Source organism: Chinchilla lanigera, unplaced genomic scaffold (genome assembly GCF_000276665.1).
Source record: "Chinchilla lanigera isolate Chin_1 unplaced genomic scaffold, ChiLan1.0 scaffold00031, whole genome shotgun sequence".
NCBI classification, from domain to species: Eukaryota; Metazoa; Chordata; class Mammalia; order Rodentia; family Chinchillidae; genus Chinchilla; species Chinchilla lanigera.
The window spans coordinates 8,246,325-8,264,360 of NW_004955432.1; the positions used below are offsets into that span (position 1 = coordinate 8,246,325).

At 40.6% G+C, this 18,036-nt stretch overlaps 1 protein-coding gene across 3 annotated transcripts in view; it reads left to right on the forward strand.

The window, feature by feature from the left end:
• Cdk14 (cyclin-dependent kinase 14) overlaps positions 1–18,036 on the forward strand; it is a 548,127-nt gene that overhangs the window by 458,725 nt on the left and 71,366 nt on the right. For all 3 annotated transcript variants that reach the window (XM_005387996.2, XM_005387994.2, XM_013516047.1), the window contains 2 exons: positions 496–635; positions 6,746–6,889. In XM_005387996.2, the coding sequence (XP_005388053.1) occupies positions 496–635; positions 6,746–6,861 (256 nt within the window). In that variant the 3' untranslated portion in view covers positions 6,862–6,889. The remainder of the gene's footprint in view (positions 1–495; positions 636–6,745; positions 6,890–18,036) is intronic.

Genomic DNA, 18,036 nt, shown 5'->3' on the forward strand with positions numbered 1-18,036 from the left:
ATATAGCAACCATTGATGAATTCCTACCATCTTGTCTACTGAAGCTCTGTATCATTTCTAATGATTTTTATATTATTTTTTATTCTCTTTAACGGCTTGATCAACCTAGCAGATGCATTGTAATTTTCCTGTTTGGTACTAATTTACTATAACCATATCCAGATGTGCATATAATACATAGATTCTGTGGACAACTATTTAATAAATTGTCTTTTGAAATATTTTACCTCCAGCCTTAGTTTTAGCCGTTCTGAAAGTATCAACCCTTTGCTTACAGTAGAAATATGTTAAATCAGTGATACAGTACTAGGGTATCTAGAGCAAAAGTCAGTTTGGAGTAACAGATATTCTAGCAACCAGTGAATTCTGCCTGTTTATTTTCAGCAGGTAATTTAGGTTGTTTTCCTGACCAGGAATAAATTGAAGTACAGAAAAATTATGTGGTGGATTTTCCTCGTTGGTCTGATTTGTCTCTTTTTTTGTTTGTGTTCTTAGGCTCAGCTATGTGAATCATGCAGAGGATCTGGCCTCCAAGCTCCTACAGTGTTCCCCAAAGAACAGACTGTCTGCACAGGCTGCCCTGAGCCACGAGTATTTCAGTGACCTGCCCCCGCGGCTATGGGAACTGACTGATAGTGAGTATGACACCTCTGCAATGTGCAACCAAAGCACTTTGTCGTCTGTGTACAAGATGCATAAGAAGCTGTGTATGTGTGTGCATGACACACGTAGGTGTGTGTGCATGTGTGTGTGGAGAGAGAGAGAAAGAGCATGTGCTGCGTGAGAGGAGGGGAGGGCGATCATGTGTATATATTTAGTGGAATCCTGCCATTCAATCGCTAGCTTACCAGACACAGGGAGAAAATGGATTCCTCTCTTGCTATCTCTACTCTGCAGTCTGCAGTTGCATGTCTTTGTATTTGATTATGTATGTGTCCAAAAACTGATCTGAGCAGTCATAAAGGGAAAGGAAAATATGATTTACATATTTAGTACTTTATGCATGCAGTACTATTTTAACTGGCTGCAGTACACAGAGAAGAAATGATTTATTCCTGTTTGATTCTCAGAGACCATCTTGGTTGTAACAGTAACCTTAAAAAAAGGTCCGCTATACAGTGAGCTCAAGAACAGAGTTGGCCATTGGCTAATGCACTGAATTGACGTGTAAGAACTGAAGACATGTAATTCATTTTAACTACATAAGCTCTTGGTATTTTTACAGACAGCTCTTCTCTGTATCTTTTAAAACAAAGCACATTCCTGGGTGGATTTTTGTTTTGTTTTTACAAAAGCGTTCGTATTTATACAGGCTTTTTCAATTACATTTAAAATATTTGGGGGAGGATTTATGGCTGGGAGGATCTAAGCTTTCTTTCCAAGTGTGAAACAGAATTTTTGTGAAATTTTGCAAAATACTATTGCAGTAGAAATATTTTGATTCAGTGGTGAAACATTCTCCCCAAATCCCCATTGGGGATATTTTGTCTTATACTCTTTTCTGGTTGCTTTAAAAAGAACATAGTACCTATATACATAAATGTTTATAATATATTTATTAATCCTTGTACATCATTAATAGTAAACCAAAGTTATTTTCTTTATCTCTAGAATCTTAGAATGTTTTCTATCACATTGCAGTATTGAATTTTCCTTAGCAGTAACCCTTTGTTTTAGAACTAAATCTCAAGTAACAACTCGAGTATTCCTACCTACAATCTTTTTTGATATCTCACACTTATTTTCAACTACTGTTTTTTTACCCTAAAGTGACTATAGTTATAGCAACCTACTACTCTGTATGCTTAGCAAATCCTTATTAACCTTTCACATATTCCTAGTTCATATTTACTCTATATTGTCATGTTTTCTTTTTGAATGTCCACTCACTGATAATAACAAAAACAAATGGTCCCCAATTTTTGAAAAATTGAAGGAAAAATTTCTGTGAATTGGTGACATGTCTTCCTAGCCTGAAAAAGAAAATGACGCAAATAGGTTCATTAGTTTATGGCTCGTCACACTCAGACCTGTGATTTGTTTTCCCTGTGTAGCATAAGGTACAACTTGCTATTGCCCCTACTTCCTGACGTCTCAATCCCATCTGACTTGATGATTGAGTTTAAGCCAGGATTTTGATGGTCTCTGGATTCTGAACTCTGTAGTACTACTTTTCTGTTAATATGGACTTATTACCCACTTGCCACTTAGTTTATCAGCCAGTGGTTAAATCCAGTTTCTATCAGTGGGTAAATGCCTCCACATTATCACTCGGCAGCAGGCTACCAACGGAGACAGCCTTGTCCCTGTCATTAACAAGCACAATGTATGCAGAACACCGGAGGGGAATTAAAACCACAAAAAATACCTCAGGGTGGTATTTTTAATATGAGAATTTAATTTGTAATTTCACAGATTAAGAATTTTGGCTGCATTAATCCCTTTATCAGCTCACAGCAGGCTATTTGCAGAAGCATAACCATAAGGCGATATTCATTGGCAGAAACACGTCTTTGCATAACGTTAAACATCAGGAGCAGCGAAGCCTTTTGAAGGGGGGAGAATAAAGATGAAAAATCATTATATTTTTAAAGCAAGGTTCTACTGAATGCCTCCAGTAACAATTTTGAGTTACAGAAATGCTTTTTCTGTATCCCAAAGATAATCATTATGAAGCATAAATCCAGTCACAAGGAAGGACAATCCCAGTATTAAGTACTCTAGTCTTTTCCATTTACAACAACCAACGTGGCTATATTTGTAAACATGTTTACAAAACAAAGAATTCCTAGACTCCAGAGACTTCGGGAATTCATTCCTTTGAGTAAAATGACTGGTTTTCATGACTCTGTTGTCTGGGCTAATATTTTGCAGAATGTATTTAGAAATCTTCAAAATTCTTAAATTTAAACTTCGCATTAGTGTAGAGTCTTGTAAAAGTTCACTGGCAAATGGCAGCAGCAGCAGCAGAACCCTGACATGCTTCGCTTTCAGGGAGATTCGGAAGGAGGTCGCCCTGGAAGAGGCGTTGCAGAACCAATAAACAAATTGTCCTAGCAACCCAGGTTGAGACTCTCAGTCCTGGGAACCTCACGGCCTTCATCTACACAGATGCTATGATGGGAAACCTTAGAGTGCGTGGCTTAAACAAAAGCATTCATTCCTCACGGTTGGAAGGGTGGGAAGTCCCAGAGGAAGGCACCAGCAGATCTGGTTGCTGGTGAGGACTGTCTCCTGGCTGTCAGCAGGGCACCTCACTGTGTCCTCACAAGTGGAGAGAGCATTTCTCTCTTGCTTTCCTTACAAAGCAGCTCATCCCATCGTGAGTGTTCCATTCTTTGACGTCATGCAACCCTTATCACCTCCCAGTGGCCCTATTTCCAAATATCAACACATTAGGATTCAGGGCGTGAACACATGACTTGGGCCAGTGTCATAACTGAGTCTGTGGTATTCTCGTTCCGTAAGATCACTCCTAACGTTGTTTAAGTACTGTCCACTGCACTCAAGTACAGTACTTACACAGGGTAGAACTGAACCTGGATTGAAAGAAGAGGGTCAGGAACAAAAATAAGTTCATAGTGGGCTCCAGCCTGGTGGGCCTGCTCTGCTGTGCCATACGCTGTATGATGAGCGTGCATGTTATTGGAGCCTAGGGAACATGTAACACTGCAGCCATTCCATAGGTTAGTAGAAAAAGGAGATGGTAGGTCGGGCATGGTGGTGCACACCTGTAACCCCAGCACTCAGGAGGCTGAGGCAGGAGGACTGCTGTGAGTTTGAGACGAGCTTGGGTGAGTTGAAGGCCAGCCCAAGCTACATAGTGAAACCCTGTCTCAAAAAGCCAGAGAGAGAGAGAGAGAGAGAGAGATATGATATGTTGTGCTGTACTTTCATTTGCTTTGGAAGAATATGTAACAATATATCTTTCTTATTTCGTTAAACCTTGACACTTCATCAGGTTACTGTTTTAAATACAACTTCCAGTTTCTTCATCAATATAGATGGTATCTACCCTTCCCCAGCAGCCACCAGAGGCCCAGACAGAAGAGCAGTTGCAGGGGGCCCACCGGCACAGGTTGCTCTGCAGAACTCAGGGTTGGGAGCAGCTCAGGGGCATAGCTCCAGTGAGACAATCACGGTGTGAAATGTTAGCCACATCCCTAAAGGGAGGCAGCATGCCTGAGGCCACACACACACCGGGGTCTAGGAGCACAGGTAGAAAGAGAGAGGGACCCATGAGCAAGTGCTTTTATGGAGTCCAGGGGTTCATCTAAACAGATTTCCCTTGGGGAGTTTTAACTGATAGATTTAAGCAAGCGGACTGGAGCCCCCATGGGTCACACTGTGACTGCAGAATATCCCACACCGTCTGTGCAGCATGGTGTCCCATAGAGCAGTTGTCACCGAGGAACAGCTGTAGAAGGCAGATATCTGGATGGGCCAGACTGAGGAACTGGTGGGGGTGGGGGTGACAGAACTGGAAACTCTCAAGGGTGACAGCCCTGCTTTTGGTATGAGAAAATCCAGCTTATGTTCAAAATCGATGTGGAAGCACATTAAGACTATAAGCATTTGGTAGTTACCTAATGCCAAGATTTAGAAGTATTGTTTTAGCGTGTCATCAAAGAAGAACTCATAAAAGCATCAAGCACAAAAAAATGATGCAGTTCCCTGGGGATCTGACAGTTAAAGTTGTCTGAGTCTGGTGACACCCTGTCCTTCTCCCTCTGTCCTGAAACCCCAACAGCCTTGCCCCACTTTTTCACCGAGATTTAATTGCAGAGAAGCAAGTGAAAGGCTGGGTTAGAAGAAATTCATTACTCTCCCTAAATATACCACAGAGCACTCTCCTGTGTATACTATCAAGTTACATAAATAATTGAAGCTGAACTACCCTTGTCAAAGTAAATGAACAAAATACACTTCATAGTGCAGAGTCCTTGATTTTATTACATTCATTTGCTAATTCACAAAACTCAAATCGGGTGAATGCAGATTGTACAGCGTGCAGTGCGTTGAGCTGGGAACCAGAGCCCTTGGATTCTAGCTTTGGCTCCACTCTTAACTGGCTGGGCAACTTTGGCGAGTGCCTTAGTCCCCCTGGGCTTTTGACTTCTCATTTAGAGAACAAGTCAGCTGGACACAGTAGTCCTAAAGGATCTTTCCAGATTCCGTGTTGGTAGGTTTTTCTGAGTAGCCCTGTCTGCTATCCTAAAACCACATGCCATTGTGTAGCTTCATGCCATCTTTTTAAAAATAAAACAACCACGCCCACTTTGAATATGTCTGCTTGCACCACGTCTGTCCTAATTGCTTTCCAGCCAGCCTTCTGTGCTCACAACTCCTGAACTCCTGGTTCCAAGTCTTTGTTCTTTTCCCAATCTTCATCTCGGTGCATCAGAAGAATTTTTAGTCTATCGGCCACCACCTACTCCTAGTAACCAGCGCTTCTTGCACTTGGTTTCCAGGGCAGGATTTTCTCATGGTTTTGTGTTGTCTCCCTGAACTCTCCTTTCCAGATTCCTTTGCCCATTTCTCATCAGCCAGGCCTTGTGTTGTTAAGAGCATCCCAAGGCTTAACGCGCAGATCTTTCTCTCTGCATAAACTCCCGGGGTGTCTTGATAGCCTCACCTAGTGTCAAGATTTAAACCTCACAGACGCACTGACAGCTTCCAAGTTTCCATCTCCAATCATGTGTGCCCTGACTTCATTCTTCCGTGTCTAGACACCATTCCTCCAGCTGATGGGAGTTAGCCTTACTTTCCCTCCTTGGTCACATGCCCTGTCCAGTCTTCACCGCACTAACACCCAGACACATGTCACTGTCCACCTGTCTTTACCTGTATTTTTACACCTGTCTCCTACTTGCTCTTTTTGCCTCCCTGGAGTCTTTTCTGGCTGTTTCCTCTCTTGCATTTCCCCCTAGATAAATGCAGAGCTTGCCCTCTCACCTCCTTGTGGTCTCTGGGCAAATGTTCTTTTTCGTGGATTCTTTCACTGACCTCTTTCCACCCTGAAACTTCTGGTTTCTCCACCCTGCTTTGTTTGCTTTGTAACACTTACCACGGCTGTATTTATATCTGTTTGGTTGTGTACTGGCTGTCTCCCCCAGTCAGAATCTACAAGCTCCAGAATTTCCTGATTTGTTTGCTGCACGATTCTGCAATTCCTAAAACAGTGTGACTCAGTAAATACATCTGCGGCCTCCATTTCCTAGTCCTCTAGTCTGTCCTAAATCCTTTCCAATGAATGAATGAAAATTAGCACAAAGGACAAAATAGGTTGCTTCCCAGTTGAGGTTAATCATTCTAGATCAGAGCAGTGTGAGAGATTGTCTCAGCTATGGTTCCAAGAGACAAGCAGAGAGAGTGTGTGTGTGTGTGCGTGAGAGAGAGAGAATGTTTGTGTGCCTGAGACCACTTGGCACTTGACTTTTTTTTTTTTTTTTGTCTTTTTTTATTTTGAGTCAGAGACTCGCTGTGCAGTTCAGGCTGGCCTTGAGCTCACTGTGTAGCCCAGGCTGGCCTCAAACTTGCAACAATCCTCCTGCCTCAGCCTCCCAAGCGCTGGGATTACAGGCGTGCGCCACCACGCCTGGTGACATTTTAATCACTAACATATGCTATGGTGTTCAATGTGCTGGATATCCAGAATTCCATCTCAATGTCTAGTTGTTTTAAAAAGAAAATATTATGCTACATTTATAAATATATAAACGAAACCTTTTCATTCTGTCCTCAGTGTCTTCTATTTTTACCGTCCCAAATGTGAGATTGCAACCGGAAGCTGGTGAGAGCATGCGGGCCTTTGGGAAAAACAATAGTTATGGCAAAAGTCTATCAAACAGCAAGCACTGACAAGCACAGTATTCTCAAGAGAGCACAGGTAAGGTGACGTCCTTTATCTGGAAAGTAGTGTCTGATACATATTGAATAGATCTTTAAGTGAAATATTTCCAACTTGTGCCTCCACTCCTACAACTGTTTTCTGTGCCTTTTGGGTTTATTATGGCATTTGTGACCCATTTACTGAGGCAGAGGGCAGCTGGTTATGTCTACATATTCAGGTTCCTACTAGCCTGTAACAGAAGTTATATTTTATGATGTACTTTAGTTACACAGCCACAAGCAAACCATTTGAGTCATGAACAGACCATCCTAACGGCTCACATACTCTTTCTTGAGATTGGAAAAAATTTCTTTGGGGGCTGTGTATCTGCCGCAGACCTGCTTTGTTTGGCCCGTGCAATTTTTTTTTTTTTTAATTAGTTGTTCTTATTTTGAAATTGGGAAATGTTACACAAAAACTCTAGATTTCTAGCTTTGTATTAAAAAAGCAGCAACTCTAGAAATACCACACTCTCATTTTTACCAGGACGTTTTCTGCGTGTCTGTGGCTGCCTCTTCAGCGAGGACAGTGACCTCGCCGTGTACCTCAGCTGCCATGTGGACCACGTCACCATTTTTCATTCCTGTCTGGCCCACGACACAAACCTTATTATGGTTAAGCTTATCTTTGTCACTACTTGACTCTTTGACCACCCCTGTTTGGCAGACAGGAAGCGTAATCTAAACATGACAGTGTGGCTAGGCATGTCAGCCTGTCCCGGTCATCCCATGTGCTGCATGGTGACAGGTGTGAGGTGGCACTTTCTGAGAAGCCTGTTTCTTCCCACATGGGGAAGACTCGTTATACTGTTTCCTATGGAGAAGCACACATCTGTACCTCGTTCCTGGGAATGTTCAATAGTTAAGTGTGGGAGTAAAGCAGGAGACATGTACAGTATGGCAGGAGCTGTTTTTGTTCTTCTAGTATGAAGTATGTTAAAAGGGTAAATTGACAGTATAGCAAAGGCACCAAATTAAACTTCATATTTCCTGGTGGATCACTTGTGATTGAACTATTTCAAGACTTAACTTTGCATATTGTCAACATGGCGGCCTATTTCGGCTTCTCTGGGATATGGTAGTGATTTCTAAGTGATTTGGAGACGAGATTACGAGGTAACTACAATATGTAAATGCAAGTCAGAGGTCCCATTGGACCCAGCTATTTCCCTTCTGGGTATTTTTGCAGAAGAATTGAAAACATCATAGCACAGCGATATATTTGCTCCCATGTTTATAGCAGTGCAATTTGTCATAGCTAAATCATGGAAACAACCTAAATGCCCGTCAAGTGAGGAATGGATAAAAAAGATGTGGTATTTTATACAGTGGAGTACTACTCAGCTATAAAGAAGGATAAACTCAAGGCTTTTTATAGGTGAATGAATGCAACTAGAGACAATATTCATAAGTGAAATAAATAGGACCCACATGTATGAACATCTTATTCTCTCCCTAGTGTGAGAACTTGAAAGAATAAATAAAATCTGAAAGGTACAATAGATATTGTGAAAGGGAAAGAAACTGCTCAAAAAAATAAACAACTGGGATGGGGGAAAGGAGAAAAACAGAAAGAAGGGAAACACACACACACACACACACACACTTCAACTACTTTGAAGATAACAGTATGCATTATAATAACCATTGTTAATTTCCTATCATGTTTTCAAATTCTATATCATTTTCATTGTTTTATTTTTATTTTTATTCTCTTTAAAATAAAAAAGAAGATATTACTATTAAATTTTGCACTTCCAGGGGTAAGAATGGGATTCTTCTTTCTTCTGGTTATTTTTCCTTATTAGATACAAAGTCGCCTACAAACACAACTTTATTGTATAGCAGCTTGGCCCCCACTCTCAATTTTAGCTGGTCAGGTAGAGGGGCTGAGTTTTTGACCAGTTACCTCCTGGTTCTAGGAATGGTTTTGATGCATGAAGGTTGTGGCTTATGCTTTTCAAAAGTATTTAACCTGCATTATTATAATTAAGGGCCCTTAGCCAGTTCAGTAACACAAAACAAAGTAGACTTTATTTGCACAGCTAACCAGCTAACTCATACACGCCACACACATACACACACACACACACACACACACACACACCCCTGAATTTCAGTCACAGGGCCATGTCCTTTCTTCTTGATTCTTTCTGATGTCCAGACCTAAACCTGGCCATATTTCACCCCCCATCGCCCCCGGTACCGGGGATTGAACTCACGACCTTGCGCTTGCCAGGCAGGCGCTGTGCCACTGAGCTAAATCCCTAGACCCAACCTGGCCATGTTTTAAGTCAGCGTATCCTTGTAAAATACAACCAAGCTGACTGGACAGAGCATTGTTCAAAAAGTCTCAAGAACTGCTAATTGAAAAGATGTTTTTACGGGTCTTTACTCAGATCTGCAGTCCTCAGTATTTAAAAGCCTTTACAGTTTCAAATTGGGTGGGAGTTTTCGACAATATGTTTTTCAAACTAGATCAAAGGTTATGTTGGCACAGTGGAAGCTTTTTCTCTTGAATTATTTGAAAACAATACAGATAGTTTCCCATCAATTTTGTCTTTTTTCAAGTCAACTTTTAACACTTTAATATTGTTATTGTTCCAAGTCCAAATACCTCAGCTTGAGTCTACATGATACTGAGGAAACATCTCAATTTTTCTTCTCTCAGAAAAGCTGCAGGAGAGCTGGATTCTAACAGTTTTCCGTCAGTTTGCAGAAAAAGAAATCATTTTGATGTCCGTCTTTGCCGGGTTTATTTTTTTTAATGTTAATCAAATGGAACCATCTTGGAAGTCAAGTAATACAGCCTCTTTATGAGCCCCATATATCATCTGGAATGGCCTCACTTGGAGCAATAGCTGAATATCAAATTATAGATAGTTTAGAGCAAAAAGCCTACCCAAATAAGGTCTCCTTAACAAAAAATATGTAATTCTCTAGACTTTGATTATTTTCTTATTATTGTTGAATTCATCAACTGTTTAAACGGTGGCATCTAAAATTTTCCTTGAATGGCCTAGTTCTCCGTAAAACCCAGAGCCTGGGAAGGGGAAGAGAGAGACTGGGGACTCAGAGGTTCGCATTTTAACCAGTTCTCACTGGGGAAGGATGGGGGGAGGGGGAACGTGGAAAGTCCACTACCTCGCTGTGTCATTGAAAGGAGGGGGACCAGCAAAGGGGTCTTTCAAGTCCTCATTTTCTCCCATATCGCAATGCTGCATTATTTCTTTGCTTGTAGACTAAGGTCACTTCAATTATTTAGTTAATAATGCTGGATTTGCATAAATTGGCCTTAGTGGAAAAGCTAATGAGGTACATTTTGCTTTGCAGAGAGAGCAGTTTTAGTTTTAGAATCTCGTCATGAAATTAAATGAAAAGAAAACCACAAGCACCTAAGTTAAAAATGGAATCAGTGTCACTGTTGATCAAAATGCTACACCTTCCCGCATTTTGTTATCTTCCAAAGATATTAGAAGACTAAAGGTTTCATAGATTGTTCCCACTTATTTTACTGTCGCTGAGGAGCAAGACCCTTTTGAAGCCTGAAAAAGCCTTAAATGTGTCTAAAAATTCCCAAGGGTGAGCCCAGAAGCTGCATGGAATACAATACCCATCAGTGTTTCTTCTGTTTGCATCTGGTGATGCCCACATACTCCTGTGCAGAGCTCAGTTTCCAATCATTCTAAGCTGATATAGGAGGTGCATGGTCACTGTCTTCTTCTCCTTCTCCTTTCCCCAACACAAAGGATAAGAATGCCCAGCTCTTTCACACATCTGTTTTATCACTGTTCTGAAATAGTATGTGCTCATTTCAGTGAAATAGCTGGTCTTCAGACCCCATTAAATTTGTAGTATATTTATGAATATCTGTCTAGGGCATGAAAGAATTTTGGTTGCTTCAAGGGCAAGAGGTGCTGTACTTTACTGCCCCTTTTCTTACCCTTTAGTAAGTTATCTCCACTGGTTCGCATTATTTAAGACTTAGGTGACAGTGAAAAATGGTCAGACTTCCTGCTGGACTCAGTCATTAAGCAATAATTTCCTAAAAGTAATCTGTCAGGTAAAGGAATTAGAACACATTAATTGCTGGGGGAAATTTTGAATGAGGTAAAATCTTGTTTTCAGAATCTGATTCTAGACAGAAGCCAGTACCCTGCTGCTTCAGACCATCTGGCATTGCCCTCTGAACGTGTAGGGGACCATACCCTCACTCTCTGAGCACCAGACGCTTGCCTAGTTCCTCAGATGCAATTCCTGGTGCCCGCGAAACTGCATCTTGAAGAACTCCATGGGCTGTGGATGCAGGTAGCCTTTAAACCTCAGATAACGAAATCTTCAGTAGATATACAGGAATTATATATTTATGAAGTAGAATGATCAACTTATTTGAATCAGGATAGGATAAAGACAAACTAGGAAGTAATGCTCCTTCCTTTCCTCTCTCCTTTTAGCCCTTCCTTCTTTTTTTCCTTTAAAAATGAAGAGTTGTGCCGATCACCACGAGCAGTATATGCCTAGCTAAAGTTTTAAATTTAAATTTTTGGGGCTGGGGATTTAGCTCAGCAGCACAGAGCCTGCCTGGCAAGCGCAAGGTCTTGAGTTTGATTCCCGGTACCGGAAAAAAACCAATAATAAATAAATAAATTTTTAACTAACTGTAATTAAATTGAAATTTCCTTTCCTCATAGTAGTGTCATGTTTCAGGCGCTCAGTAGCTCCCTGTAGTTGGGAGGCCCTCCTAGACAGGGTGTATTTAGAATATTTCCAGCATCCTAAAATGTCCCACTGGACAAGGGTGATAGAGAACGTTTTTCTCAGCTACCTTTGAGAAGAGGCATCAGGAAAAGTAACCTGAAATCATGATGTAAAAACATGTATTTCAGTTCTAGATGATAACCACTTATTGGGAGTCTAGAGTGTGCAGGGAGGAAAATGTTCAGGTGAAAACAGAGGCAGGTGCCCAGGTGAGAGGGACAGAGACTGATCACATAGAAGGACAGAAAGGAACACACCACGCCTAGTGCCCACAGGACCGGAGGGTCTGGGGAGTCTGGCCTTGGGATCATTCAGGAGAAAGGGACACCGCCAGGCTCCGTCAGTTGACAGGCTTCGACAGGAAGAACAGCTAAGTAGTCATACAGACAGTCTTCTCAGAGACCAGAGTGTCGGTTGGGCTCCAACAGTAGCTTCAGTTTGTCCTCCATCTCAACCCTGAAAACTGCTCCTGGAGGAACAGATGCCTGTAGCTCTCCTCCCTGCTGTGACTCTATGAAAGTAGCTCACTTTTCCCGTCTTTGCCTCACGCATACTGCTTTCAGATTTCCTTCATTTTGTGGCTTCTGCTGACTTGTTTCTGCTTATTCGTGGACCTTGCTCTTTGTCCTTGTACTTCTGGTGCAGTCTACTGCTGAGCTCTTGTTGCTTCAGATTCAAACCCTCCTAGAGATCTATCAGCTGTTATTGGTGAAACCATCATCATCGAGTAGAAAGCAAGGCTGTTGTGTCAATCGCCCCCACAGGAGCTGCGGGCTGCTCTGAGCCCTATTGCAGTCAGCTGAGCCTGCTGGGAACTGGGTGGTCAGCCTGTTCAGAAGGGACCCCCCAGAAGAGGGCTTCTGGACTCAGTCTTGGAAGCGTCTCTGAAGCAAGCAGGGTGGATAGCTGGAAGCCACCTTGCCTGGCCTGTGTACCGTAAAGTACAAATCAATCCAGAGGGAAACTCCGTGTATGACGGGGTGAGACAGCATCATCATTGTGTGAAATTTAAGATCTTCACTGTGTGATATATTTGGTTACAGACTGAAGGTTTTTAAAAATTTCATTGTGTTTCCTCAAATAGAGATGCAAAATGAGATAATGCCTATTAGATTGTATCACCATATAAAGAACTCAAAAGTTAAATCAAGATTTATTGCAGTCACAGGAGCGTTCCGGTTGTTTTCTATAAGTATAGTTATTTCCTGCATGATCCTGAAGGGGTTTTTTTCCCTATCAAACAACTACAGTTGTAGCATCTCTGTTGCTGCATGCACTTGATCACAATTGTAGAACAGGGAGAGAGGAAAAACCCTAGTGTTCCTTGCAGATTTTCCCTGAAAGGGCCCTGGTTGTTTATAACACCTACACGCTACTGTAGATGAAAGCATGTATCTTAATTGAGAAATTGACAGTGCATTAAACCACAAATGCATGGTGCGTAGTATAGGCACCAGATCGGGAAGAGGCGGAATATTTTCCAGTTTGCCAGCAGTTTCCACCCATGTTATGTCACTTCCCCTCTACACTGGGGAATCTGTCATCTCCATTAAACTCAATGCCAACTAGCAGGCAGAAGTTTGTCTCGTCTGTCCCCCTTTCTTCTTTCTCCGTCTGCACCCTTCCCTTTTGGGGGGAGTCCCCTGATCTGTACCGTGCCTGAACACCACCCGCAACCATGTGAATGGTCCAGCAAAAGATTCTTAGCCTTGGCTATCTATTCTGCTTCATTTGCACTAGAATTGCTACAGAGCAGAGTGAAAAGAAAGTTATATCACACTTTATCCGGAGCGCATCTATAAAATACTTAAATTTTACACTGACGCGATGTCAGAGCTACAGGCAAGTTAGAAGAGTACATAAAAAATTCCTGATATCCTTCCTTCACTTTTCCCAAGTGTTAACATTTTGCTACACTTGCTCCATTTGTCACACTTGCTCTTTTTCTGCTCATCTCTGTTGTACACAAATGTGTGCACACATACGGTTTATCGCTTGCATTTGCTTCTGTATCTTTAAATATTTCATTGTTTTTTTTTTTTTTTCAAAAAAAAATGAAGAATCCAGAGTGATCTTTTTAAATTAAAAATGATCATTTTTTCCATTACTCTTCCTCTTCCACATTCTGACTGAGGGTTTTGGAAAGCAAAATGGCAAGAGAAGGCCACTGGTTTGATGCTCCACAAACTAGTTCATCCACCCAGGGATCCTTAGAAGTTGACTACATTTTTGTGATTCAGCATTTCCAGATTAAGATGAGCTTTCAAATTAGGGAGTCGAGAAAACAGTACTGCAACTTGCATTTTTCTGACTTTTTAAAACCCAAATTAATTTCTTAGGGACTGTTCAGCCAACAGCATAGGATGAGTGAAACTTTCTTATAAATAGCGGGTACAGGAAGCAATGTGGCTACTAGCAAGATACTCATTACAGTATTTGGCCAAACTATTAGAAGTGGGCATTCACCTATAACAGAGTTATATCAGTTCAGGTGCTTCATTCTTTCTTTGAATTTAATGTTGATTCTTGTGAATTTGGGATACAGAGGGAATTGTCTATGCCCTAAGTGCACTGTATTGTATTATTAATACCAGCATAGCAGTTGAGTCCCACTAGACAGTCTTTGTGGTCTGCTGGTGCTCTAAGAAGTGTCTGAGCATAAAAGAAGGCTGTTTGAGTTGAAGTGGGCTGATGGTCTAGGATGACATTTGAATGCATGGAGGGCAGTGTCTAAATGACAGTGTCAGAAAAGAAGCTCAAAACTACTCCCATTGTCCCACAGATGCTCGCTTGCTCCTCCTAAGATATTCCCCCATGCAGGAGCTTTGTGTGGTAGAACTAGGGTGTAGCAGTAGACATGGAGGCCCAGGAATAACAGCCAGCACTTCACATCCATAGACGGATTAAAATTCTGGACAAACAGCAAAGACAGAACTACAGCAAAATATTTCTATGAACAAAGCTAACCAATTTAGCTAAATTATTACAGATATGATTGCCAGATTGTTTGTTATACTCTGAGATGCTTCTATGCATAAACCTTTTAAGAACATCAGCTTATTTGTGCAAATGAATAATTTAGAGTCTGTTTTGGAATTGAGGATAGCTATTTCTTTTTCCAGTTTACACTCACATATACACACACTTCCAGTGCACTACACTGTCAGAAAGAATAATTTTTTAGCAGTCTCAGCATTAATGTAGCATCACTGAGTAGTCAAAGGATTACTTTTTCAGCTGAGGAAATAATGTACAAGGTTTAGGAAAAAACAGTGTAAAAAAGAAATTGATGGAAGTGTACATCATAATAAATACCACCATATATACAAAACATGGAGTCAAATACTCTTGGATGAATTTATTTCCTGTAAATTATCACCATCCTTTTAATATAGTTTGAATTATGTATAGTGCCCTTGGATTTTTAATTGCACTGCATTATCATTTTCAATACAATTAGTAAAATGCCTTCAATTACACGTAATAATTACTGTAAATGGGCCTATTGGCCTAATTACTATAAATGGGGAAAGATTTGTGATTATCGTGTGCAATTAAATCATGTGCAGTATTTATTTTACTTTATTACACACAATGGCGGAGTGATAACACATAATTACATTGTATCATCCCTTAGTCAACAAACCTACTCCACATTAAGCTACCACGAGTTGTGATCCATTACCAGATTAATCACCTACTGGATCTTTCTTTCTAAAGTAATTGGGTTATTCTATGAGCTGGGGACCCACTAAGTTTAAATGTAATTAAATATACTGATTGTGCACAGACAGGACAAGCCTGGAAAGAAAAGAATTATTTTTCCTCCATTAATTACAAATGCCCAGATTATCCTATTTTGTCAATGTCAAGAATGTAATCCTCCTTGAGCCCAGTACTAACCTCCATCATACCTGTTTGCTTTTATGTGAAAGTGTAAAAATCAACACTCCTAACTAGTGGCAACGTTTAAAATATGCTTGAGGGGAAAGAGTGCTTTTCTTCCCTGTGACAAACATTATAATCATCCCCGGTTTACAGATGCACACTTAACGAGCTTATACCACATAATTAATTCTGCAAAGGATGCTGTTTGACAGTGTGGGATTATGAGAATTGCATATTGATAGTGGCAGGAGAAATAAATCTATTTTCTCTGCGTAAGGTGGGGTATTCGTGTGTTCTTTAGAAACTGGCACATCTCAGAGGTGTTGCTCTCAAAATGATCTCAGGATGGAAAGAAATCAGTAATTACAGACCCAGGCATTCAGTTGTGTCCTAATTTTCCCACCAGTTTTTCAGTGTTTCAGCTGCCTCAGAGACTTAAAGTATTCTCATTAGGTAGCTGCAGAGGCAGCCGCTTTTGCCGACTCCCTCCTTCTCTCACCCGCTTTTCCTTTTTCTCCCCGCTTCCATTCCTGCCTTGGGAGTGACTGTGAAGATCATTTGCTGGAATGATTGGCAGGTTAGAGGATTCGATCAGATGAGTTCCTCTTAGTGTGGGTCAAAAAGGCTAGTTAGCAGGAGCTGTCGAAAAATGCCAGCAGCATTCGAAATGGGAAATGTCATGACTTCCAGGCAGGGGGTGCCACCTGGAACAGAAAGCCCTCAGCTCATTAGCAAGTTACAGGATGCGGGCTTAACTGGAGGGAGCAGGGAAGGAAAGATAATACCCAATAGGGAAAATGATTGTGAAGTGGAATTGATTTCATGTATAATTTGTTTATCACTAGAGGGGACAAATGCTGTCCTTCTGACATGAGCGGAGGAGTGTGGACTATGAATGAAGCAACTTAGCATAATCTCCAGGTTGAGCTCTGGATTTAAAGAATGCAAACTTCTTTATTCTTAACTGTGGAAATGATCAGGTCATGTTACATTAATTAAAGCTGACACACTCTCAAATGTTTTATCTGGGCAATTGTGGCAATTCCACAGAAACGGATAAAGATGGGCAACTTTAAAAAATAAGAGGGATTTTTTTTTTCCCTCTGTCGATGTAGAAGACGAGCTCAGTTGCATACTGAATTACAGCAGATCTGGTGTTTATATGCGGTGGTTAGCTAAGCTGCACAAATAAAACCAGGGTTCTTCACATGCGATCTTATTAATAGAGGCAACCATTTAAAAGTGCCTTTTGGGAGACTTAGATCTAATCCATGTTAAAATAGAGGTGTGTGTTTTAGAATATAACTATATCATATTATGGTATAAGATTAAAAAATTAGTCTTCATTTCTCTAAAAGGGAAGCCCTCTAATTTCATTAATGCCTAGAATTTTATATCCTACCATACCAAGTCAACAATTTTCAGTAGGCCTCTGTACAAACAAAATTAAACTAAGAGAGAGAAAATTAATCTGCAATTCATAAAAAAAGAACATAGTGACAAAACAAAATATGCTCTCACATGTATGCATTCTGAGCTCCAAATGTAAAGCTTCCAGTGCTTTTATAATGTCTTAAGTAGTAGAAAACCTTTTTCTACCCAAATTCCATTAGCAAATGTACTTTTTGATAAGAAACTTTTATGATATAATTTATCTTTTACATCTTATTTTAAACCACCTATGTGCAACTGGAAGTCTTTCTGAATGAACACTAAAGGATGTTTACTTAGCATGCAGATTCTAGTTAAAATGTATATTTTCAAAATGTCTTTGCCTTCAGTTTCTCTTTCCCCTTAAATATTGAGACATTTTATGAGGCAGTTATTAAATAGCCAAGGCTTGTTTTATCAAGCAGCCTCAGACTGCTGTCTAATGTGAATAGGAATCTTAAAACCTCCCAGTCAAAACACAAGTGCAAAATTTATTCTATTTCTTATTCAGCATAAAAAGCTTAGCATTAAGCTACTGGATATAGCTGTCAAGATATACTGCATTAGTTCTGTCAAAGCTAAAATTTTAAACATCACTGTGAATCTATTCATCCCCTCATTTGGAAGTTTTATTGTCTGGTCCCAGAAGCTGTCTGTGAAAAGCAATTGTTGTTATTTTCTTCTTTTATTTTTATAAAATACTGTTTGAAATGGTTCACTTAAAGTTAAAAGTTTTCATTCTTCCACGGTAACTCGATTTGTTAATAACTATAAATGTATTTAAAAAATAAACTACTTTTTATTTGGGGGCTGGGGATGTGGTATAGAGCATTTGCCCGGCATGTGTGGAGCTCTGGCCGATCCTCAGTGCATGAATGAATGAATGAATGAATGAGTGAATGAATGAATGAATGAATGAATGAAATCACTGACCAAGTGAGTGCATGACCAACCAGCCAACCAATGAAGAATTGACTATAGTTGTCTACATGTTGACTTCCCAGTCTTTAGCTCACCTTTAAGTAAGAAGCCCTCACTTCTCAAGTCCAACAGTCTGAAGGTGGCTGG